The sequence below is a fragment of the Eptatretus burgeri genome, chromosome 6 (genome assembly GCF_056783735.1).
Source record: "Eptatretus burgeri isolate ZD-2024b chromosome 6, Ebu_testis_v1, whole genome shotgun sequence".
NCBI lineage: Eukaryota > Metazoa > Chordata > Myxini > Myxiniformes > Myxinidae > Eptatretus > Eptatretus burgeri.
In genome coordinates, this window is record NC_140966.1 from 54,143,978 (window position 1) to 54,169,551 (window position 25,574).

General features: G+C 42.0%; 1 protein-coding gene across 2 annotated transcripts in view; it reads right to left on the reverse strand.

Annotated features, from left to right (window-relative positions):
• Positions 1 to 325: 325 nt before the first annotated feature.
• The window catches only part of LOC147024810 (inhibitor of growth protein 1-like), a 28,927-nt gene continuing 3,678 nt past the window's right edge, over positions 326 to 25,574 (reverse strand). Inside the window, exons 2-4 of one of the 2 annotated variants that reach the window (XM_085885105.1) lie at positions 25,127 to 25,470; positions 7,593 to 8,089; positions 326 to 7,470 (exon numbers count right to left, since the gene is read on the reverse strand). In XM_085885105.1, coding sequence (XP_085741231.1) covers positions 7,413 to 7,470; positions 7,593 to 8,089; positions 25,127 to 25,470 — 899 coding nt within the window. In that variant the 3' untranslated portion in view covers positions 326 to 7,412. Of the gene's footprint in view, positions 8,090 to 25,126; positions 25,471 to 25,574 lie in introns of both variants that reach the window. The other variant, XM_085885106.1, reaches the window with a different exon arrangement.

The window sequence follows — 25,574 nt, forward strand, 5'->3', positions numbered from 1 at the left end:
ATACGACATAAGGTACGATTTAACAGGGCAACTGGACGAAAACACAAACAGCAACACAGGGAGAAAAATATAAGAGAAAAACACGACGGATCCGGTTCGGAAAACTTAGCTTTCATGAAGTGGAAGCAGCAGCTGCAGATTCGACCAACACGTGGAAAAATTCCTGAACCAGTTCCCACCAAAAAGTGAAGGAGCGCTTTTGAGTGGGGCTGTCGATACAACAGCATTGATGAAAACTGTATGTACTGCATTTTAATACGTGGCACGCCCTAAAAACTTTTAAGCTATATGACATCACAAGAAATGACAACAAGACAATACCAGGTTCCACAGGAAAAACAATTTGAATTTTATTCCAATGGTGTTGCCAACACAGGCTGTTTTCACAAATATACTATGTTACATTTTCAATGGTGTTTCACAACAGCAATAGATGCGATTCCTCTGGCTCAACACTTTCACGTGTTCAGAACTATTCTCATTTTAATGCTTTCTGCATAGCACTGCACACGCCACTCAAAACACTTTCACACACCATCTCACACTATTCCACACACTTCTCATGCTACACCCCAAGCTTTCCCCCATGCGATCAGTATGACTGCCATAATAATGCCAAAATGGTTTGTGAGTGGTACAGTGGGAGTGATGAGGGGAAGAAGATGGAAGGTGGGGGAGGGGAGGTGGTAGATGGAAGAGAAAGAGTGACTGATATTCCTGCCCATTGGAAGTATGAAAATGTGAAAATTTCAGAAAAGAACGATGAACTACTCTGAAGTTCATTGTGCAAAAGACCAACACTGATAATGGCTGGTGAAAGTGAGGGCCAAGAAGGAAAGTGAAGTATTTACAATATCCATTTACAGCGTCTTCAGAAAGTATTCACACCCCTTGACTTTTTGTCACATTTTGTTGTTTCAGCCTGAATTTTAAAAAAAGATTAAATTTAACTTTTTGTCACAGATCTACACAAAATACCTCATAATGACAAAGTGAAAACATGATTTTAGAATTTTTTTACAAATTAATTTAAAAATACGGGCAATACCCTGAGGCACTCACGTGGTAGAGTAATGATACTGAGGAGGAAGTCAATACAACGTGGGATGAAATCAGCAAAATGTACCAATGAACCAATGTCATAGCAAATACCTATTTTTGGGGGGGCAACCTCCCCCTCCCCCATAAATCCCCTTCGACCCCAGTTTTTAAAATTGCGTGAACAAACTTTGGTACATCACGGGTGATGAAAGTTTTGGTTAAGCTTCCTTGAAATTATGGGTGTAGTTTCTGAGAATAAAGCAAAATACTTTGGGGGACAACCCCCCTGGTAAACCTGCTTAGACCCAGATTTTTAGCAGGGTCTCGCGTAGCGAACGCTGCTCTAAGAGAGCTCGGCGTTGTTCTTCTTGTGAAGACAAAACCTTTTGGACTCGGCTGTTTTATATACAGGATCCGGATCTCCTTAAATACTAAACACCTGTACACATCCTCGCATAGACGGTGCCTTTTGAGAGCGTCTATCATGAACTTTAAAATATATTCGGACATTTGCTTTTAAGTTTCGAAAAGTTCACGTTACTATTTAAAGATTATTCCATTTAATATATTGTAATTTCGTAAATACACTATTTTCTCGTCATGAACGAAGATCGATCATGACGGACATGACGTGACGAAATATCGGAAGTTGTTGTTTTTTTTAAAATTATTCTTCCTCTTCTTGTTCTTCTTCTGGTGAAGACAAAACCTTTAGGACGCGGCTCTTGGACACATTTGTCCTTGTTTTTAATGGTGTGAATAACCTTTGGTACATCATCTGTGATGAAGGTTGTAGTCAGGTTTCATTTCAATTTTGTGTGTCGTTTCTGAGAAGAAAGCAAATACCTCTTCAGGGGGGCAAAACCCCCTGTAAACTCCCTCCGTAGACCCCCTCATACCCTGATTTTTTTTTTTTTAATGCCATGAACAAACTTTAGTACATACAGGGTGATATATGTTGATATCGGGTTGCAGGTCTTCAATCTGTGAAAGCGGATCCTTCCAACATGTTCATGTAAATTGTTGAGGTCACTTTATCCTCTAGAAAGAAAAATGGGCCCACCAAGCGGTCATGGAGAAGGCCATACCACACATTGTCCTTCGGACTGTCGTGTATGTGTTTAATGACCAAGTGGGGCTTTTTAGAGCTCCAGATCCTCACATTGTGCCGGTTGACCTTCCCTGATACATGAAAGCAAGCTTTGACTGTGAACATGACCACCGTTTTCAGGTAATCTTTGTCATCCTCGATGCAACTGAGCATTCCCAAGCCAAATGCCTTGTGTTTGGGTCCGTCATTTGGTTTGAGTTCCTGCAGAATCTGCACCCTATAAGCATAAAGTTTCAGTCTTTTATGCAAAGTCCTGTGGACAGTGGTGGTTGGTAGTCCCAGTTCTCTGGATGCACGTCAAATTGATTTTCTGGGACTTTGTTGAAGTGATTCTCACACTCGTTCAATGTCTGCTGCACTTGTGCTTGGTTGACTGATACGTTTCTGTTTCTGACAACTTAGAGTCTGCTTAGACCACATTTCCAAGCTGGCCTCCAAAGCCAGTTGCCAACTGGGCCTCCTATGTCGTGCAAAATCTTTCCTTGGCACACCTGAGCTCCTGGCCACATACAAAGCTTTCGTCTGCAGCCTAACAGAGTACTGCTCTCCCCTCTGGGCTGGTGCTCCCGCCTCTCACCTTTCTCGGCTTCACGCTGTGGAAACTAAGACATTTAGGATCATTGGTATCTCCCACGATGAGGCTGAGTCTTTGAGTCTCACTCTCTCACTGCAGGCAGGTCGGTGGTCTTTCTGCCTTCTGCCATCTCCTCTCCGGCCTGGCCCTCCTGCTCTGTCTGAGATGCACTACATGACCAAAAGTCCAACATCTCAACAAAAGCTCGTCCAACATCTCATTCCAAAATAATGGCCATTAATAAGGAGTTGGTCCCCCCCTTTGCTGCGATAACAGCCTACATTCTTCTGGGAGGCTTTCCACGAGATGTTGGAACATTGCTGTGTGGATTTGCTTCCATTCAGCCACAAGAGCATCAGTGAGGTCAGGCACTGATGGGTGATTAGGTCTGGCTCGCAGTTTGCGTTCCAATTCATCCCAAATGTGTTCGATGGGGTTGAGGTCAGGGCTCTATGGAGGCCAGTCAAGTTCTTCCACACTGATCTCGCCAAACCATTTCTGCATGGACTTCGCTTTGTGCACAGGGACATTGTCATTCTGAAACAGGAAAGGGCCTTCCCCAAACTGTTGCCACAAAGTTGGAAGCACAGAATCATCTAGAATGTCATTGTATGCTGTAGTGTTAAGGTTTCCCTTCACTGGAACTAAGGGGCTGAACCCTAACCATGAAAAACAGCCCCAGACCATTCTTCCTCCTCCAACAAACTTTACAGTTGGCACTATGTATTCGGGCAGGTAGCATTCTCCTGGCATCCACCAAACCCAAATTAGTCCGTCGGACTGCCAGATGATGAAGCGTTATTCATCACTCCAGAGAACGTGTTTTCACTGTTCCAGAGTCCAATGGTGGTGAGCTTTACATCACTCCAACTGACGCTTGGCATTGTGCAAGGTGATCTTCGGCTTGTGTGCGGCTGCTCGGCCATGGAAACCCATTTCATGAAGCTCTCGACGAACAGTCCTTGTGCTGACATTGCTTCCAGTCAGTTTGGAACTCGTTAGTGAGTGTTGCAACCGACGACAGACGATTTTTCCGCACTACGTGCTTCAGCACTCGACAGTCCCGTTCTGTGAGCTTGTGTGGCCTACCACTTCGCGGCTGAGCTGTTGTTGCTGCTAAACATTTCCACTTCACAATAACAGCACTTCCAGTTGACCAGGGCAGCTCTAGCAGGGCAGAAATTTGACGAACTGACTTGTTGGAAAGGTAGCATCCTGTGACGGAGCCACGTTGAATGTCAACGAGCTATTCAGTACGGCCCATTCTTCTGGCAATGTTTGTCGATGGAGATTGCATGGCTGTGTGCTTGATTTATACACTTATCAGCAATGGGTGTGGCTGAAATATCTGATTCCACTAATTAGAAGGGGTGTCCGCATACTTTTGGCCATGTAGTGTACGTCCCCCCTATATTTCTGTTGGGCGCTCAAGGTCCGTCAGCAACCCCCTTCTGGTAAAACTACCAAAATCAAGAATCACTGCTCACCTTCACTTTTTCATTCCTCATTTTTCCTGCCTTTGGAACAAACTCCTACTCTCTCTTCAATCCCATTCTTCCCTCCAGGTCTTCAAAACAGCTGTTCACCACCATCTCTTATCTTCCTCCATCCAAAACCACGATCTTTTCTACCCCCGCTAATCCGCCCCAAACCCACCTCCTTCAAATTCCCTGCTTTTCTTCCTGAAAGTCCCTGTCGTGTAAGGACCTGAAATTCCCTGTCGTGTCCATCTTGTTTACCCTGTGTACCCCACCCCATCCCTCTCCCCTCCACATAGATCTCATGTCTTTGTTCCACACTTTCTTCCTTCCCTCTCCCACCCCTCGTCTCCTGCTCCCCTTGTTGTACATTCTGTGTGTTGGCTCTCTTACGAGCCTTGACAGTGTTAAAAAAACATAAAACCCTTTGTACCACTCGCTGATACTAATCTGCAATGGCAGATTCCTTCCATACCTTGTACGGAAATTATGCTGAACTTGCGTATCAAATCTCATCTCGAACCATTCCACAAAATGAACTTTCTCGTGTGGAGTCGCCATTTTCTTTTACATTAAACCACCAGACCTGAAGAGAAACTTTTTGAGTTTCTGTAATATACAAAGCAAAGGGCATCATGTCATTTGTGGTACTAAATATATTAACAACCAAAGTTGGCCAGGTCTTTTTGGAACACCCTGTACATTGTAGAAGCGCCTTTGGCAGCGATTACAGCTTCGAGTCTTCTTGGATATGTCTGTAGCAACTTTGCACGTCGAGATTTGGGGATTTTCTCTAATTCTTCCTTGCAGATTTGCTCAAGCTCTGTCAAGTTGGATGGGGAGCGTCGGTGAACAGCAATCTTCAAGTCTTTCCACAGATTCTCAATGGGATTAAAGTCTGGGCTTGGGCTGTGACTTTTACCTTCTTGTACTGAAACCATTCCAGTGTTGCTTTGGCTGTGTGTTTGGGGTCATTGTCCTGTTGGAACGTAAATCTTCACCACAGTCAAAGTTCTTTTGCACTCTGAAGCAGGTTCTCCTCAAGGATTTGCCTGTACTTGGCTCCATTCATTGTTCCCTCTATCCTTAAAAGTCTCCCAGTCCCTGCCACTGAAAAGCACCCCCATAGCATGAAGCTGTCACCACCATGCATCAAGGTCGGGATGGTGTTATATGGGTGACAGAATATTTTACCTGAAAGATTTAGATGGGTGACAGTCTGACAGAATCAGACAACAGAATCTTTCACCTCATGCACTCAGTCTTTCACGTGTGTTTTTGCAAACTCCAGGCATGCTGTCATGTGCCTTTTCTCAGGAGTGGCTTCTGTCTGGCCACCAACCCATAAAGCCAAGATTTGTGAAGTGCTTCAGAGACTGTTGTCCTGGCAGGTTCTCCCATCTCAGCCAAGGACCTCTGTAGTTCTGTCAAAGGGTTCATTGGGTTCTTGATCACCTCCCTGACCAAGGTCCTTCTTGCCAAGTTGCTCAGTTTGGACGGACGGTCAGCTCGAGAAAGAGTCTGGGTAGTTCCATAATCTTTCAATTTCCTAATGATGGAACTCACAGTGCTCTTGGGAACTTTCAACACTCCAGAAATTGTTTTAAACCCTTCCCCATATCTATACCTTCTCACAATTCTATCTCGAAGTTATGGGACATTTTCACAAAAGCGGGTCAGGTAACGGTAAAGAACAAACTCAAAAATCAACTTTCTTTGATATTCTCGAAATAGTGCTTGAACCCCTTGTAAGGCCAAGAAAAATGTTCAAATGATGTCAGCGACGCAGGATCACCATAAGGCCTCTGCACTGACTGGGCAATATATGCTTGATAAAAATTCTCGGGCAGTCTTTACCGTTACCTGACCCGCTTTTGTGAAAATGTCCCTTATACGGACAGTTTATTGGACTTCATGGTAGATTTTCTGCTCTGACATGCACTATCAACTGTGGGACCTTATATAGAAAGGTGTGTTTCTTTCCAAATCTTGTCCAATCAATTGAATTGGCCACAGGTGGACTCCAATCATGTTGTTGAGACATCTCAAGAATGATGAAAAGGAAATTGGATGCACCTGAGCTCAATTTGGAGTGTCATAGCAAAGGGGTTCAATACTTATTGATGCAAGACATTTCAGCTTTTCATTGTTAATTAATTTATAAAAAAAAAAACTCTCAAAAATGTTTTCACTTTGTCATTTTGGGGTATTTTGTGTTGATCGGTGACAGCGATTTTTAATCTATCTATAATTCCAGCAGTGTGTGTGTGTGTGTGTGTGTGTGTGTGTGTGTGTGTGTGTGTGTGTGTGTGTGTGTGTGTCACCACTGTTTCTCGACAACCACTGGTCCGATCTAATTGAAACTTGCCAGATATATTGCTGAGGACCTGAGGATGTGCCTTTTCAAGATTTGATATTAATCGGACAAGTGGTTCCCAAGTTATGGCCATTTATTTACCAAACCAATGACAGGACACGGTGCTGCGTAGGCGTGGCCGATGGGGAAAGAGCGCGTTCCCCATTACGGGTTACAACGTACGGACTTCCGGATAGTGATGACTTACTGTATTCTAATAATTTCTCGATTTCTTATGCGCATTTATAGATAAACACAATGCCCCAATCCAGTCGTTGTTTACGAGAGCGAAGGACTGTGTGGTTGTTTGAAAGTTTTTTTTTTTTGCATGTACGGCCACACACGTATGGCCACGCACGTACGGGCACGCGAGGATGAAGGAACAGCCTGTGTGGTTGTTTCTGGCACGCGGTTTGAAAGTTTTTTTTTGTTTGTTTTTGTTTACACGTACGGCCACGCACGTATGGGCACGCGAGGGCGAAGGAACGGCCTGTGTGGTTGTTTCTGGCACGCAGTTTGAAAGTTTTTTTTTATTGCACGTACGGCCACACACATGGGGCCACGCGAGAGCGAAGGAACGGCCTGTGTGATTGTTTCTGGCACGCGGTTTGAAAGTTTTATTTTTTTAATTTTTTTGCACGTACGGCCACGCACGTACGGGCACGCACTAGTTTAATCAATTTTAAATTCAGGCTGTAACACAACAAAATGTGACGTTCGTCGAGGGGTGTGAATACTTTCTGAAGGCACTGTAGCAGCCACTGTGCTATATCTCGTAGCAGTCTGGGTTACTGGCTTCACTGTGCTACTGCTTTAACCCAAGGCCAGAGGCAATGGGCAATAACAATAATTTTACGCAACTCGGTTGAAGAAAAAGAAATAAAAAAAGGGGGGGGGGAGAGAGAAACACCTGATGGAGAAAAACAATAAAATTAACACAAAACCCACTCAATAATGAATTCATAGTAAAAAGTAACAGTTAAAATTTGTAAAACAGAAGAAGGAAAATGAGGTAGGCAGGACCTTTGTTACCTAGCCTTACGTGTCCTCTCCAATCCTGCTCTCTCAAGTGCCACCGGTTTTTCAACTACCACAGACCGCTCAATCACCATCGTTTTCTCTGAGTCTCCTCTGCATTTAGGACAGAACCATCTGCCCTTGGGCTTGTGCCTGAGGCCCACACAAGCAAAGTGGAACCATTCAATTGGACAGTCTGGATTGTCGCATCCTATCATCTCCCCATATGAAACCTGTTCACACAGACAGTATGTCGGTTCATCTGGGTCAATGGGAATATCGACATCGATCGTTGGAGAGACACTACGTCGTTTTGCACGAGATCTTTTCCGCTTTTTCCTTCCGCTGTTGTTGCTTGCGTTATTGCTGCTGGTGCCACAGCTTCTGGGCTTCTTCTCCCGAGGTTCTGGCGAAGAGGCAAGGCCATTTTCACGTTCTTCTATATTTTGGCCACGTCGACGAGAGCGCTTCCGTGTGGTGGTAGTTGAAGTTGAGATTGTCGATTGAGGCATCTATGGGAAAACAAGTGCATTAGAATAGCATGAAGTTAATAATTATGTCTTCAAATTTCAGTTGGTTATTTTCAAATCAAATTGCTTTCAGGTTTCCATAAATCCAAGAATCCACTTATTTTACCATCTTCGTCATGCTTGTTGAACCATCTCTCCGTACACCTGTCCGTGCAATTATTTTATTGACATCTGCCTCCAAACTGTTTCTCATAACATCGTGAGTCCTTTCCCCTGTACAGTACTTAAATTGCTTGGTCAAAACATCAAAGAATCAAAATGAAATCAGAACATCTCGACCTACAATCGATGAAAAATGCAAAGTGGACATGTTACCCACTGCATACTATGAAGAGGATTTCATGCTTGATGAACCGTCTCATTTAGAAGATGAATTCCATTGAAATAAGATATTTTTTTAAATGTCATTGAGCTACTTATATACTGTACTGTGTAATTTTAAAGAGAGAATTTTTTTTTCTCAAACACTTCCTCTAATTGAGTCCATCGTTTAGGCTGTGTCCAACTATTCAACAACATTACACGCCAGCATGGGAGGAGGGGCGATTGCCCCCCCCCACCTTTTGTCTGAAGGGGCGGTGGGGCAGAAAGTGCCTCATCACACGGATGCCCGAAAAAGTCCGACGACATTGCCGAACTAACAGAGAGTGAAAGAGGCTTCTAAAATATCCTTTGACTGCCAATAATTTTACCCTCACAAGTCTTTAGGAAGCAGACCTCAAAATTTCCTCAAAAGGATTCCCTGGTTCAAATTAGTCCGGTATTTAGTACACCAAATATTAAGTTCGAAGTAGTCCCGTATTTAGTACACAAATACAATATGCTGGCAGCAAATGACGCTACCTGACGAGCCTACAGCTTCCCTGCCAGAGAGCAATATACAATGCGCTCAGATAGCGACAGTGCTGTGCAGTACACTACCACTAATTCATATGATTGACGATTCTCAGTATCACGATTAATTAAAATAATCTTCCTGTCGGTGGGAGCTATCAGTTATTGGGACCTTTTGGTGGGCAACATCTGACTGGTACACTTTCATTTTGATCGTGGGCATCATGAACTATATGCAATTCCTACGCTGGTTTTTTTTAGTCCGATTTGAGGCCTCAACTTCTTCTTGAATTTGCAACTTGGTGTTTATCTCCAGATGTTTTTTTTTTCTACCCTAAATCAATTAATGAAAGGATATGGTGTTCTTATTCTTCTTTTTTACCTCCGCCACCGAAGGTGAAGGAGGTTATGTTTTCACCCTTTTCTGTTTTGTTACTTGGTGAAATCTTCGATTTTGTCAAGTATGTTGATCTGTTCCGTTTGTTGGTTTGTTTGTTTGTCCGGTCGTCTACAGCCCAAACGGCTGGGCCAGTCGCTCTTAAATTTTTACACCTGATAGGCAATCCACCTGAGACGGTCCGCGTCCAAACCCAATCTTAATCGGACTAAACGTCATGACGTGACGTCACACAACGTGAAAACACATTTTTGGACATAACACAGTGACCGGAAGTCGTAGCGACTTCCTGTTGACGCCAAAACAAAACTCAATGGAATATCTAAATGATTTAAAATGCATGTTAGTACAAATTATGCACAGTTTTCGCAAGCGTATGACGTCAAAGTTTTTAGCTATTGGCGTGATTTAAAAAAAAATTCTATTCGTTCTACAGATCACGATTCTTAACCGATTTGGATGAAATTTTAACAGCTGATACAAATCCACAGTGCAAAAAGATATGTGACTTTTGGTGATGTTCAAGATCAGGATCTGGATTCTGCATCACTTTATATTAATCGCCCATTATAAACCAATGGGGAATTTTGTGAATTAAACATGGCTATTTCTCAAACAGTTTTACACTTATTATATTGAAACTTATACTGTCTATTTATGCATGTAATATTAACATGTGTACAAAGTTTAATCGAAATTGACCCAAGGTCAAGGTCAGGGTCACCCAAAACATGAAAAACACACATATAAAATATACATTTTCGTTTTACAAGATATTTCAAACCTGATTACGGGATCGTAAAGGTGGTTGAAAAGCAATGTTCCTCGGTATTTTCAAATATTTTCTACGATCAGAATGAAGGCAACAAGCACCAATGATAAGTTGTTGAATGTCACATGGTGGCTTTAAATGAGTTGTGAAAATTTTCAATCTGCTGCCGTTACCATGACAACATGCACCTGATAATTGTTATTTGTGACGTCGCATCATTTTATCAATGTACGAACAAATAAACACCACACATTCCATGACATTACAGCTTGGACCACCACACGGAAAGGTCAACTAATTCGCCAAGTGTCGTGCTCAGCACGATTTTTCATTTGCTTGTCTGTTTGTTTGTGTGCAGGATATCTCAAAAGGTGGTGGATGAATCCAGATGAAATTTTGTGGACAGGTTGGGTGTGTCACAAGGACAAACCAATTAAATTTTGGTGAAGATCCAGATCTGTATCCGACTACTAGAATTTTAAAAAGTGATTCTTCACCACTGAGAGATTGGGCTAAACTAATATGTAGCACGATATCTCAAAAAAGTTGTGGATGGATTTGGATGAAACTTGGTGGACATGTTGGGTGTGAGACAAGGAAGAAATGATTCAATTTTGGTGAAGATCGGAATCCGGATCTGGATATGAGATCAATTTATTTTTTAAAGTGATTCTTCACCATTGAGAGATTATGCCAAAACGATATGGTACGGTATAGCATGATATTTCAAAAATGTATTGGGCCCAATATGTTCTTGTGGATCAGGCATTGCGTGGCGGAGGTATGTGCACTACCGAGTGCCCTTCTAGTTCTCCTTTTTTGCCCTCAAATAGATTCTGCCTCTCCCCTCCCCACTCCTTGGCCTTCTATCGCTCCCTGATGAGAACATTGGGAGAGCATGATGTCATTGATGTCATAAGAGGCAAGAAATTGACTGCCCATGCAAGAAGGTAGTCTCAGTAACTACAACGACCAATGTCCGATGAGGCATTCTTATTTTTTGGTGCTCCTGGAATGGCAAAGTTAGAAGGAATAAACAACTCTAACGCTAACCGGTTGCAAGCAGATGAGGATAGCCCAGACCTGGAACCATATGCAACAAATTACACTTCACAGATGTTTTGCAGTGATCCGAAGTCATGTAAACCTTCAACACTAGACAAGATACCCCCCACATCCACTTCAAAATGTGCTTACAGCAACATGTGCTTTGGCCAAAGGTCATCGATGCATGATCCTCAACGTGAAGCACAAGGAAGTTCCCCTTACAAAAGCTTATGAAGCACTGCAAATAAGAAATCAACCAATGGAAGAAGGTTGTGTGGTATTGAGCATATTGCAAATAACATTTCATCCTTTTCCCAAAATATGTAAGGATATTGGTGTGCCTGAGATCTCACAAGTGCTAAGCAACACATGCATCATTCCATTGTTGCTGGAGATGTATCATGCCTGTGTACATTTTGTTGGGGTGGCTGTGGTACCCCAAATTAACTGCAAGGTCATTTTTCATCATGCAAATACAATGGCAATGGGGCAGACTTAAGTCTAGTCTATTTCTACATCTGGAGGTTTCAGGAAGACATTATCATCTACCTTAGGGGCTCTTAACCTCTGATCCATGGACCCCTTCGGGGTCCGTGGATGGGCTTCAGGGGGTCCGTGAAGCAGGCGCATAAAAATAATTGAAAATTTATTTTCGCTAGCTTTTTATAAAATTTTATTTTTTGTCTATGTACAGGATGTTATGTACTTATTCTTGCTTACTTAAGTCTAGTATATCTGTAAGGTAGGTTGAAATGGGATGCTACTGAATTTACACAGTCAGGTAACATACAGTCGCCATTGTCGTCAAGTTATGACTTCTAGAAGAGTTCCCGACGATAGAAATTGAAGAAAATGTACCCTGCTCCAGATTTTAGCGTTGGCCGCGAGACCTCGTGTTTACAGTTTGGTGTCGTCGTCTGCACGACCACCACCCAGTGCCACTCCGTAATTAAATGCTTATTTCTCACTTTCCCACGGCTTGTCACGACTCAGGAATCTTCTCATATGCTGGTGAGGTTTAAAACTTTATAGCATCTTCAGATCCATGTTTTTTTTTTCCTATTCAATTATACTCGATATTCAATTACCCATCACTATAATTTTTCCATCTACCTGCGTCATGCACTGGCTCTGGTTTTCCTTCCTGCTTGCCATGTTTTTATCTGCATTTATTTTCTACATTACAATATATTGTATATCTTTCATCCATATTTTTAATAGATAAATAATGCATGAAACTGAATATAAATATTGGGGTACCATATTTTTCTCGATGTTCCTTCCATTCGAAGATATTTACATTCCCCATACCCGGGTATTATCATTAATTCGGAGTAGAATCAGTGAGCTTGTCTCATATTTCAGGGGACTCGATCTTAATGCAAGTTCATGTTGACATATCATGGACCCAGGATTTGTGAACAATTCCTTTGAGCATGCCATTGTTGTTGCCTTTTGACACAGTCACGAAAAATGTGTTTTTGTTTTGTTTTGTGTGTGATCAGCAGTTGATCCAGCAGATCCGAGATTTAATGAAAAACATGCCTCAATTATGTTTCGTACACACAGAGGGCCTAAACTTGTTAATTTAATTTTTGTTCACTGGTTACTGTTTTCCATATAAATTACATCACACTGTTTTATTATTTTTGGTTCACGAGTCAGTAAGTGACCACTATATTCGTTGTGGGTGTCTGTCTGTCTGTCCCGAGCATAGCTCCGTGGGTTTTGATCCGATCTTGATAAAATTAGGGTGCAAGGTTTGTATCATGATCTAGTTGTGTTTTCCAGAGAATGGGCGTGGTGCGCCCATTATGGGCGGAGCCACGCCCCAAAAACATGTGTTTTTAGGGGGTAGCCGGTTTCAAGTTACATCTTCTCCGAGGGGGTTTGTCGAATCTGGCAGAGGTTTCGGTATTTGGTTAGCCCAATGGCACATGCATCGCCCCACGGAGCTCGATTTTTCATTTTTGTCCCAAGGTCAAGGTCACAAGGTCACAAACTTAGAAAATGTCAAAAAAAATCAATAAATTGGGCATCGAACTCCTAGGGTTTTCAACTGTTTCGAATGAAAGTTGGTATGCAAGTAGTGCTCTTCGAGTACTACAACTTTCATCATTTATGTTTTTCCCGGTTCCCGCCAGTTTGCCTGTGACATCCCCTCGATGGTCAAAAAATAAAAAAGGCGAACCGTGTACATTGCTCGTGAACCATCGCCGTCTCCAGACTTGTTATTTTTATTTTTGTTTTTTTGTGGACCTAGCTTAAGTTGGAAATGTCGAAGAAAAGGAAGTTCGATGAAGCCTACATATCTTTTGGTTTTACTTACATCACCGAACGTTATGGGACACAAAAGCCAACAAAGCTGAAGGAACACCTCACGTCTGTCCATCCTGAAAATACATCAGACAGTGTGGATCTTTTTCATGCAAAGAAGGCTCGATTTGAAAAGGTTTGAACTTTGCCAAAACTTTGAATTGCCCCAACACAAAAGTCTTCTCCTGAAGCATCCTACAAGGTTGTTTATCGCATTATCCAAACAAAAGAAGCCACACACAATTGGAGAGACTTTAGTAAAGCCACGTGCCCTGGACATGGTCGAGCTGGCTTGTGGATTGGAGCCGAGGAAGAAAATTGAAGCAGTGTCTTTGTCAAATGATGTCATACATTCCAGAATAGTTGATATTTCTTGTAATATTTTGAAGCAGGTCATGGAGGAATTGGCAGCTACGCCATTTCCCTCCAGTATGCAACTGGATGAAAGTACTGACATCTCTCAGTGTAGCCAGCTCCTTGTTTTCGTCCATTATGTGCACGCTGATGCCATCAACGAAGAATTCCTATTTTGTGAGCCCCTTTTGGAAACTACAAAGGCCATTGACATTTTAGAAATGTTGAAAATTTTCTTTGCCAAGCAAAACTTTGACTGGAAGAAAAATTTGGGTACTCTGTGCACAGATGGAACACCTGCGATTCTTGGTAACACATCTGGTTTTACTGCTCTGGTGAAGAAAGAAGCTCCTCACGTCATTGTGACTCACTGTTTTCTACATCGGCATGCACCGGCATCAAAGACTCTGCCAACAATCCTGAAAGAAGTCTTGTCTACTGCTGTGAAAGTCGTCAACTTCATCAGAGCCAGGGCTCTGAATCATCGCGTTTTCAAGAGGTTTTGTCACAAAATGGGAGCAGGATATGAAGTTCTTCTCTACCACACAGAAGTTCGCTGGCTTTCCAGAGGACAAATCTTGAAGCGCTTGATGGAACTTCGGGCAGAAGTTTCACTTTTTTTGAGAGAAAAGGAAAGTCCACTCTCGGAACAGTTTGATAGGGAGGAATTCATTCACGGCTTGGCTTATTTGAAGGATATTTTTGGCCATATGAATGTGGTAAGTCTTTCGAATTCAAGGCCCTGCAGTCACCATTATGGATGCTGCTGAAAACCTTCAAGCTCTTTTGGCCAAGCTGTCACTGTGGAAGAGGACATTGGAGGCAGACAACTATGCAAACTTTCCAATGCTGGAGGAAGTGCTTCTGCAGGATGGAGTCGAGAGAGACAAAGCCCTGTCAATTTCTCTGCAGGCAGAAATGTGCAGACACCTGGAAACCCTGCAGAACCCTTTCGAAGGTTACTTCTGCTCAGATGACCTTAAAGTTCAAATGTGGATTCGTAATCCTTTCCTTGCTGATATAAACTATTACTGATGCAGACCTTGCCAAAGATGACCTCATTGACCTAAGGACAAAGGAAATGATATGACAAGAGTTAAACTCAATCTTGGAGAATTTTGGTGTTCCTTGACACAAGTCTACCCTCATCTGGCAAAGCGAGCTATGGGAGTTCTGATTCCGTTTACAACCACATATCTTTGCGACTCAGGATTTTAAGCACTTGTTCCCATCAAAACGAAAAGTAGAAATCGATTGGATGTCAAACATGACGTGCTTGTTGCCTCGTCAAAGACCACTCCACAATTTCATCTTCTTATTGCAGCCAAACAACAACCTTCTCACTGAAATGTACTTTTGAGCAGAATTGAAGTTTATGTTTTGTTTAATTTGCACAATTTGGATATATTTCATTTTATTCAGGGAATGGTCATTGTTTTTTTTTCATGAAAAAAGTGAGATATATTCTTTGTAAAGATTGTTTTTTTATTCTGATTATGATGGTATGTGAAGGAAATAATTTTCCTACACAATAAAATTTATTAATTGTCTGCAAAATTTTGTGTTTATGTGCTGATGTGCATTTTTCTGGGGAGGGGTCCGTAGCTTTCACCAGATTCTCAAAGGGGTCCATGACTCAAAAAAGGTTAAGAACCACCGATCTACCTGGTCCACATCTGGTTTACAGGGCACTGACATCCCCCTGCCATCCCAATCCTATCAGGCATGTGTGATGTCTTTGAATGAAACCATGGCTTATCCATTCCTACCTTTCCCTCTGGAACAACTGTATGCAGTGCTCATGGGTACATGGTTAAAAATACCACAGGATTGGTTTTGACATGATGAAGCTGTCCATTCTCGCTTTACTTTTCTGTCTAGGCAGCATATGCAATCTACTGTACAGCACCAATTACAATTTCAAGATCCAATTCATTTCCAATATATATTTCGGTCATGGATGTTTTTTTGTCGATTACACTTCTTTATTAACAGAAGCAAATTAGAGAGAAAATTTACACACAGTGCTTGGCATCGCATTCAAATTTTGCCTCCAATGCTCAGGTACATTTATGTTAAAAGTAGATGTTTATAGAATGATAATTTGAAGTGGATGGACTTCAACTTCCTTCCTGTATTACATGCAGGTGATATTAATAAACTACGTTCTAGTATGGACTTAATAGGCATCGACCCAATGTACCTATATATACGCACATTGTACTTTATCTATCTTCGATACTAATAAAAGGCAATGTGTGTTTGTCATTGTCTGTGTCAGTGCTTCTCCTCCATAACTCCAAAACCATCAAACCTAGCAGCCTGAAACTTTGAACGCATACTAAGAAAACTCCAAGGAAGTGCATGACTGAAAATTTGGTGTTTGGGTTAATTAAAACACCCATTTTGAAGATAATGAATGGACTTATTTAATTATATCCTTCATCAGGCGATCCTCGGCCACCTCACTCTCTGGGATCTTAAGGCATTTCCTGGGTAATCTCACTGGGGTCTGAAGCCGCCATGTTTTTTGGCCTGCTCAACCATGCCTTGACTTGGAACAGGCCGCAACAATTTCTTAATGACCTGTTCATCATAGCTACACAATTTGGACATATTTTGACATTTCAGGCGTCTTCGGGTGGTGCATGTTTAACGTGACGGTTCGGTGATTGCCACTGGCTCGCTGAAAATGTGAAATTTTATTTTCCAGGAAGTTTCTCCTTTTTGTACGTTCTTCCATTATACAACCCGTCACTGACATCGATACATAACGTACACATTAAAAAAAAACAACCTACAGACGTCACATCGACCGAGCTGCGCGATGGCGGGTGGTCTCTCGAGTGGTGTCTCGCCGGCTGAAAATGTTGTGCAATTTCATTTTTAGACGACATCGCTTCATTTAACTTTTTGTGTGATGTGTTTTCATCATCTACCCATCACTTGAACATTCATCCATTAAAAAAATCCACCATCGACCTCATTTTCGGAGTTCCTTCTTGTGGGTTTGTGCTGTGAAAAGCATGTGCCGACATTTTGTGGTCGCTTTGGATTGTTATATCTTTGAATTACATTTTGTTATTTTTTTTCACTTGATTTCCATATTTAAATAATTATATTTAAAAGTTAAGCCTTTGTGGTTCTTTTTGCGTGCTTTATCCATGCGAAACTTAAAACGGAACTTGGAACAGGCCGTGTTGGCCCTCACCCAGTGATTTAACAAGCTGAACGGGAAACCAGCCATTACCTTTTCAATGTGCTGCACAATGGCAGGCGGTCTCTCAGGTCATGCCTTGCCGGCTGAAAATGTGCAATGTCATTTTTAGACATCGCTTTATTTAACTTTTTGTGCGATGTGATTTCATCATCTACCCATCACTTCGACATTCACACATGAAAAATAAATAAATAATAATAAACCTCCATCGACCTCATGTTTTCATGTTCCTTCATGTCAGGTTGAGCTGTGAAAAGTGTGTGCCAACATTTTGTGGTTGCTTTGGATTGCTATATCTTTGAATTACATTTTGTTATTTTTTTTCACTTGATTTCCATATTTAAAGAATTATATTTAAAAGTTAAGCCTTTGTGGTCCTCTTTGTGTGCTTTATCCGTGTGCAACTTCAAATGGAAGTTGTGTTGAATATGACAGCTCGGTGATTGCCAATTGCGTGCCAAGAGAGCTGTATCTGATCGACCGTTTTGTTGAAGTGCTTGCTTGAATGTTTAAGCCACTTGGCGAGTGCTCTCCAAGCTGCTTGGTTGGTGGTTTCGGGAAAAAGTACACGTGCTTTCAATCTCACATCGATTAGACGTACGTTTCCGCCTTTGTTGGATCCCGCAGTGCCGTGTGGTGGGTGCCTCGGGAGGTGTCTCATCCACAAAAAATGTGCAATTTTATTTTTACAGGACATCGCTTTGTTTAACCTCTTTGTGCGATCTCCATTTGTGGTCCACCTCTCACTTCGACATCAATAAATATTTTAAAAAGAATAAATAAGGTCCATCCGACCAGGTGTTCGCCATGTTTGTTCTAGCTGTGAAGGCATAAAAGTAGAGATCGACATTTTGTGTTCTGTGGCTTGGTACATTTTAAAATTTAATTTCGTTAATTACCTTCACATTCTGCGAAAGGTTATGTTTTGGTCGGCGTGTATTTATTTATTTATTTATTTATTTATTTATTATCTTGTGATTCGTATAACTCAAAAAGTATTAAACCGAATTGCATGAAATTTGGTGGGATGATTGGTTATTAGCCAGGAAGCATTCGATTAGATTTTGGGATCGTTCGGGTCAAAGGTCAAGGTCACGAAAAGGTCAAAATCGTCTTTTTACGATAACACGGTCAATTTTTATTCAATTTGCATGCAACTAACGCCAAAATGTTCAGAATTCAACGCCTCATCTTGTGATATGCAATATGACACAATGACGCCCATACTCTTGTTACCCACTTTAAATCCTCTTTCAATGAACACTGTTTCAAGGTAAATCTTTGTGTTTGTCGCTTTTATTTACCTGATGTGTGTGTACGTTAGCACGTGTGTGTATGTACATAAACTAGATTACCACAATGGCATTTGGCAACAGTGTGTGTGTTACTGGTTATTGATCGTTGGCTGTTATCTCCATATAGAATAGGGGTTCCAAAAAGTGGAATGGAGCCCTTCCAGATCTCAAAGTATGTGTGTGTGTGTGTGTGTGTGTGTGTGTGTGTGTGTGTGTGTGTGTGTGTGTGTGTGTGTGTGTGTGTGTGTGTGTGTGTGTGTGTGTTTGTGAGTTTCAGAATGTGGAAAGGAGTCCTCCCAGGGTGGGCTCAAAGCATCCACCTTCATTTCAGTAAGGGATCATGATTCATAGACCAAGCTGTGAAATTTTCTGCTTTCAAAGTTTTGTGCCAAGTGCTCTCTTCAGGATAGTCACTGAGTCCCGGACAGCTTCCAACTGTAGTTTGTTTGTAATAATATTCCCAGGGATGGTTTTTAATATCTCTGTGAGGTTCTTTGTAATCATTCCCGTAGCTCTAACTATCTGTGGTACAACTTTGGCATTCTTCAGCTTCCACGATCTGTTCACTTCATTCTTGAGGTCTTGGTATTTGGTCATTTTCTTGATTTCTACATTTTTTAGTCCAAAATCATTGGTATTGACACTTCACATAGCAATGCCTTCTTCTCTCTTTTTTCTACCTAAGTATGATTGATATCTGGTGGCAATGCTTTGTTTTAGATGTTCATGCTCGATGGGATCATTATGTTGTACGTGAGCAGTACTTCTACGTTTTCAGTCCATGCTTTTGGTTAATGTTCCCACAAATTTTCTGGAACTGGGATATCAAAAGTTTTTGCAGATGTGCCTGTGGTTAACATTACAAACTCTGTTGTGTCGTGTGTACAGATATTCTGAAGAGTTTTAAAATTTTTTATTTGAGTTCGGTCATTAAATATAACATATCACTCACTTTGCAAACGCCATCTCCACTACTCACCTATCTCGTTTTTTGTTTTTTTTCCTCCTCTGCCTCCCCCAACCCCTTCCCACTCCCTCTGTCCACTCCTCGCTCCCCCCTCCAAATAAAATTCAGCACTCGAATCCCGCACCTCTGTCGCTCTCTCGTTGTCTGCCCGTGTCTGTCTCTGTCTCTGTCTCTGTCTGTCTCTGTCTGTCTGTCTCTGTCTGTCTCTGTCTGTCTCTGTCTGTGTCTGTCTGTGTCTCTGTCTGTGTCTCTGTCTGTGTCTCTGTCTGTGTCTCTGTCTGTGTCTCTGTCTGTGTCTCTGTCTGTGTCTCTGTCTGTGTCTCTGTCTGTGTCTCTGTCTGTGTCTCTGTCTGTGTCTCTGTCTGTGTCTCTGTCTGTGTCTCTGTCTGTGTCTCTGTCTCCCGCAGTGTAAAGCGACGTTTCATGAGGCATTGCTCTCCCCATCCGACCCCCCTTCCTAGCTTCCCCTTCTTCACCCACTCCTCGCTTCCCTCCCTCCTCTCCCCGCTGCTTCCTTTCCTCAGTCCTCTCTGCCTCCCCCTCTCTCTTTCTCCACCAGCCTCCCCTTCACACCCCCGTCAGATCAGCGACAGGTTGTATTTGCTAGTAATTAATATATGTACTCGCATCTTTCTGAGGAGAGGGCAGAGTTTGGCCTGCCCAAAATTTGCTCCTGCTCCACACCCTCTTGCTGAGGGATGTGGCGGGGCTTGCATCCGGTAGGCGGGAAAACATATATAATGGCCTAGAGGTACACACACTTGCCTCTAAGCTGTCTAGCCTGCATTTGAATATCGACCCAGATATAAACTGTCATCCTAGTGTTTCTCAGGAAGGGCGATTCATCAATGTGTGCCGTCCCTCGGATGGACGTTGAACGAGAGTCCCGTCTGCCGGCATTAGTTGGTGGACGTGAAAGATCCCATGGTGTCCATGACGAAGAGTAGGCAAGCTATCACCAGCACCCTGAACAAATTACAATTTCCTGCACGAACAACTGCTCAGAAGGTAATGGCAAATCACCCAGTATATCCCTTGCCAAGAAACTGTTTCAGCAGCATGGATACTCTAACAGAGTATGGTATATCAGAATCATAATGGAAAAAGGAAAATTAGGAAGAAAGAAACCAAATTTTATTTCATTCTCCTAATTTTTCCAAGATATTTAACTGCAAGGTCATTTTTTAAACAAAACAAAATACCTATCCATTGGTTACTAAAAATAATCACCTACTTAGAATCTTCGAAGAAACGAAGAATAATTTTGGGCCCTGTAGTCACGAGCCCTATGTTAAAGGTCCACAGAATCAATCAAAAACAAGCAGTCATAGACTGGTACTTACGAAATCGTCAACTTGACCTCTGACCTTGTCTAATAAAAGCTGTCTCTCGAGAAGGTAGCGACGCAAACCAGAAGTTTCTCTGATGATTCTGTACCAAACCATCAAAAATCGAATGTTTGACCTCACTGTGACCTTGACCTTTGACCGATTTTGACCAAAATCTAATCAGCACTAGCCATCACCCTCCTAAATCACATGGTGTAATTTGACATTGGTAGCTTCTTCCGTTCTCGAGTTATTGTGTCTACAAACAAACAAACACACACACACAAACAAACACACAAACAGATGACGGAAGTCATCAATATACTTGAGAAATCTTTAGATTTCGTAAGTAATATTGTTAGGTTTCATGAATAGATATGGTTTCACTTAACACTTAATCATTCTTTTCTTGAAATTAAGATTTTTTTGGTGTCCTTTTATGCTCGGTTGGCCCTGCCAACCGAGCATAAAAAAACCCCCACACCAAAAAAAACCCGGCGATCACATATCGCGCAACCTGCCACGTCATCTCAACCTCGGGATCAAAAAGTTATTCGTCAAATTCACTTTCTAACGGGTCTGAAGAACTCGCTTCAACGCGCCCATTATCCATTGCATGCTAATAATTTCCCCCTTGATTAAGTCATGGCAGTTTTCTGGAAATTGTTACAGGCAAGTTTGCTTTTTTGACTGTTAACACCTCAAAAAATTATCAGAATTAAAAACCAAGTTCATTTCTTTGTTTATTACTTAAAATCGATATAACCACATTAAAAAAAAATCTGATTCTGCGGACCTTCAAATAAGTTCAAATACATGACAAGCAATACTTTGCAAATGAAAGTATTAATGTGGTGGTTGAAATTATTCTTATTGATCAGCTTTGAGATGCGAGGCTTCGTCACAGATCACAGGTCATGAGCAAGATCCAATCTATTCCTTGCCTTGGTTTTAATGTTCATTGTAGAAAAGCTAGCCTTACAGTGATAGGTTGTGGTGAATGGGATGAGGACTTTGAGAGCTCTGTCAGAGAGAATCAGGGTATTCACTGCCAGCTTCTTGCCAGAAGGTTGCCAGGTCAGAATCCTGAAAGTCTGCTTTCAGCGTGTTATCTTCTTGCAGACCAAGGAACTCGACTTTTGCCATCACATCATTGCCTTTGATGACTCCTTTTTTACCTCCTAAAAAATACTAAGCTACCCCCCAGGGGGTAATAACCCAGAGGCTAAATACCCCTGGTCTCATGGTGGTATCGGAAAGCCGCATATGGGATGGGATAAACTGGCACACGAGAGAAAGTAGACGTTTGTGAATGTATTCCAAAGTGGAACAATTTCTAGTGCTGTGGAAATGGTGGTCCAATCCTTTTGTGAGGGAACATCATGTAGAATATTATGTTCAGTTTTAGTCAGCACATCTGAGGGAAGGACATAGCTGAGATAGAGAGGGTTCAGTGTCGAGTGACTAGGTTGATTCCAGGCCTAGTGAGACTAAAGGCCCGGTCACACCTTGACGTTTTAGCCAGCGGTGGCAACGTATTAAAATGTATCTAAAACGCTGGCTTGCGTTGAACGTTTGATATTTTTTTTAAAGTTTCGGACGTATTCATAGCGACTTGGTCTTATGTATAACGCATTGGTAACGGACACAGAACGTTTCGTTGTGTTACAGATAACTTATACCAACGAATGCTGAACCTGTTGTCGGCCTACACAACCGATGCCCAACGATAGTCTAACTTAGGCATAGCGCGTTGCACGCATCGCCGACGATGTCGTGACGTAGCCTATTAAAAGGCTGACGCACAACGATTCGAATCATAACTGCCGTAGAAATGGAAGTGACAACATCGCGGTCACACCTTGGCGATCTTGCCAGCGTATGCCGACCTAAGAAAAATGTGTCTAAAACGTTGGGGGCACGTCAAATACGGTATGAGTAAGTTTGGTATACGTGAGTACAACGCTAAAGTACGCTATCATAAGTCGTAGTAAGTAGAGTACGTCAAGAAATTTTAAACATGTTCAAAATTTTACGACGTACTCGGCGTATGACACACGTTCCGCATGCGATGAGGATAAGTTTTACACATGATATGTGGACGCTTACACACGTCCACAAAGGCTAATTATAAGCTACTCATAAGTCGAAACACGTCGCGGTAATGTCTTTTTTACGCGAAACTTATTTCTAACTTATGTTTGACGTGCTTTGAACCAATTCTTTACGTAGTCCCAACACACATCGACGTATGTAGACGTATTCCAATGACGTCTTCCGGTCGACAAAAAAAAAAAAATTAACGTGTTTCCAGCTTACAACTGCCATATAAAGACGTGTTCCCAGCGGTTTTGGGAATTGGTATATAAAAATGCTGCTCATAAAAGGGGAACCCAACAGTGTTTTCGAGTCCTTTTTGAGTCGATGTCCATGTCAGCAGTAACAGTATCAGTATCAGTATTAGTATTAGTATTAGTAGTAGTTTGTTCATGTTGGCAGTAGTAGGTGAGTGTGAGGGGGAGGGTGTGGGTTATGATGGATCGTCCTTGCGTTTAACGATTTAACGATTTAAATGATAAACTCAACGATTTAAATGGCTGCATCTCCACAATTGAAAGTAGACGCTTGCGCTCAACAATTGGATTTTTTTTACACTCAACCACTTTTAAACGGTCCCACTCAGCTATTTTCATTGTTTACAATGAACGATTTAAATTGCTGTCACTCGCCTTTGTTTTTTGACGCTGGGGTTTGGAAATTTGAAGCGTTTCTTCTGAACGTGTTAAAACGCTCAAACTCGACTATTTTAAATAGACGCTGCCGATGGACAATTGGAATCATAGCCAAGCTAGACATCGAAGTGTGAACATCCTCGTCATGCCGAAGAAAAGTTTGAAGAACGCTGCAAATAAGTGTCCTGGCCGTGGCCGTGGACGCTGACGCAAGGAAGATCCATTATACCGACGTCTTTCAGCCTATGAGTAACTTAAAAGTAACGTCTGTCGATGTGTGGCAACGATCGCGTAACGTGCCAACAACACGTTAATTATAGGTTAGAAATAAGTTTCGGGTACGCTAAACATTACCCCGGCGTGTCTCAACTTATGATCAACTTACAAGTAGCATGTGTTGACGTCTGTCAACGATCGCAGACCGTGCCTACAACTTGTGGCCAGCGTAGCGGAACGTGTGAGTCATACACCGGCATACGTCGTGAAATTTCAAGCATGAAAAAATTTGAGGACAACCAAAAAGTACAACGTTTAAAGCCAACGTACAACGACGTATGGCAGTGTTTTTCAGCGTGCTCTCAATGTTATCAAAACTTACCCATAACGTATTCAACGTGTGCCAGCGTTTTAGAAAAAAAAATTAAAAAAAAATCGGTATACGTTGGCTAAAACGTCAAGGTGTGACCGGGCCTTAAGTTATGAGGAGCGGCTGAAGGAGACAGGACTATACATAGAAAGGTGATTCCAAGGGGATTTCATCGAGATGTTTAAGGTAATGAAGTGCACAGACAAAATACAAGCATCGCAGGTGTTCTTTCAACCAAGATGGCTGGAGGGGCATATAACAGAAGTAAGACATGGGTACTTTACAAACAACGTTGGTGAAGAATATAATGGTCTTCTTGGGAAGGTGGTAAGAGCAGGGACATTTGATTGGTTTAAGCTGTATTTGGATTGTGCGATTCTACGTCACGAAAGGCATTTAATAATGAGGCAAAAGTTTGGCCCAGAAGTAAGCCCAAACCCTAACAGGGATATTGTCAGGAAAGGTAGGTCGATTAGCCAAGTGTGATCGTGTTGTGATGTCCAAGTTGGAGTTGTCTGGTTGTGTTGCAAGTGTATAAATGTCAAGTGGGAATGTGTAGTTCGAAAAAACAACAGCAACAGGGATAGCATCGCGTCCCTGGGTTACCGATAATGTGGAAATGACACGGGTTTGATGGGCCAAGTGGCATCCTCCTGGGTTTCCGTGTGTGTGTGTGTGTGTGTGTGTGTCCTTGTATAATCCTGCATTTGCACAAGCTGGTGAAATCGATGACTGTGTCATACTCAACAGGATTTTTTTTTACAGCAAAGGAGAAGTTCTGAATAATAAGTTACGAAATCCTTTCCACATTGAAATAAACAACCACAAATAACTTTTTTTTTTTTTACTTTGGACATAGATACGAACTGGTTTTATAATGTTAAAAAGTGCATGCCTTATATTTACATATTCTGAATAACCTTTACAACAAATTAATTTGAAAGGAGTTCAGTGGTCTTCAATCCCGTTGGGTGAGAGATAGTACCAAGCAAACATACAACACACCTGCAACTTTTTGAATACCACAAACTTTTACTGAAAACTCAAACGTAAGTATGTGTGGAAATGTACACCAAAAGATGGGGTTCATTCCGTAAGCCACACGAAGAAACACAGATTTTATAATCATAAACCTTGACTTGTAATGAGAATGAAACTGCGAGCTTGTCACCTCTTCTCGAGCAGTGATATCCTGGTCCAAACTTGTGCCCGATCCCTTTTGCCGAGAAAGTGAGGAAGCCGTGGTTCCACTTTTATCCGGTGCAAAAGGAGAAGATTCCATGGCCGACATCGTGACGCCAAAACTTGGTGAAGCCCAAGACTGGAGACGCCGGGCCCTTGTTTCAGCCACTTCGGCAAGAGCGGCGGCAAGCTGCAGTTGCTCATCCCGAAGTTGTTCACTGCGCAGCAACGCACATCGAGCCTGCTGTAGTGCTTGGTGTCGTGCTTCCGAGCTGACAGGCTCTGCTTTACGAGCCACGAGTGAACAGCAGGCTTCAATATCACTCAAAAACACTGAAAGGGTGCACAAGTAAAAAGGGAGAATAATAAGTTTTAATTCAAACTTTAAAAAAAAAACCTACATTGTATCATTAGACCACAACACGAGTGTTATAAAG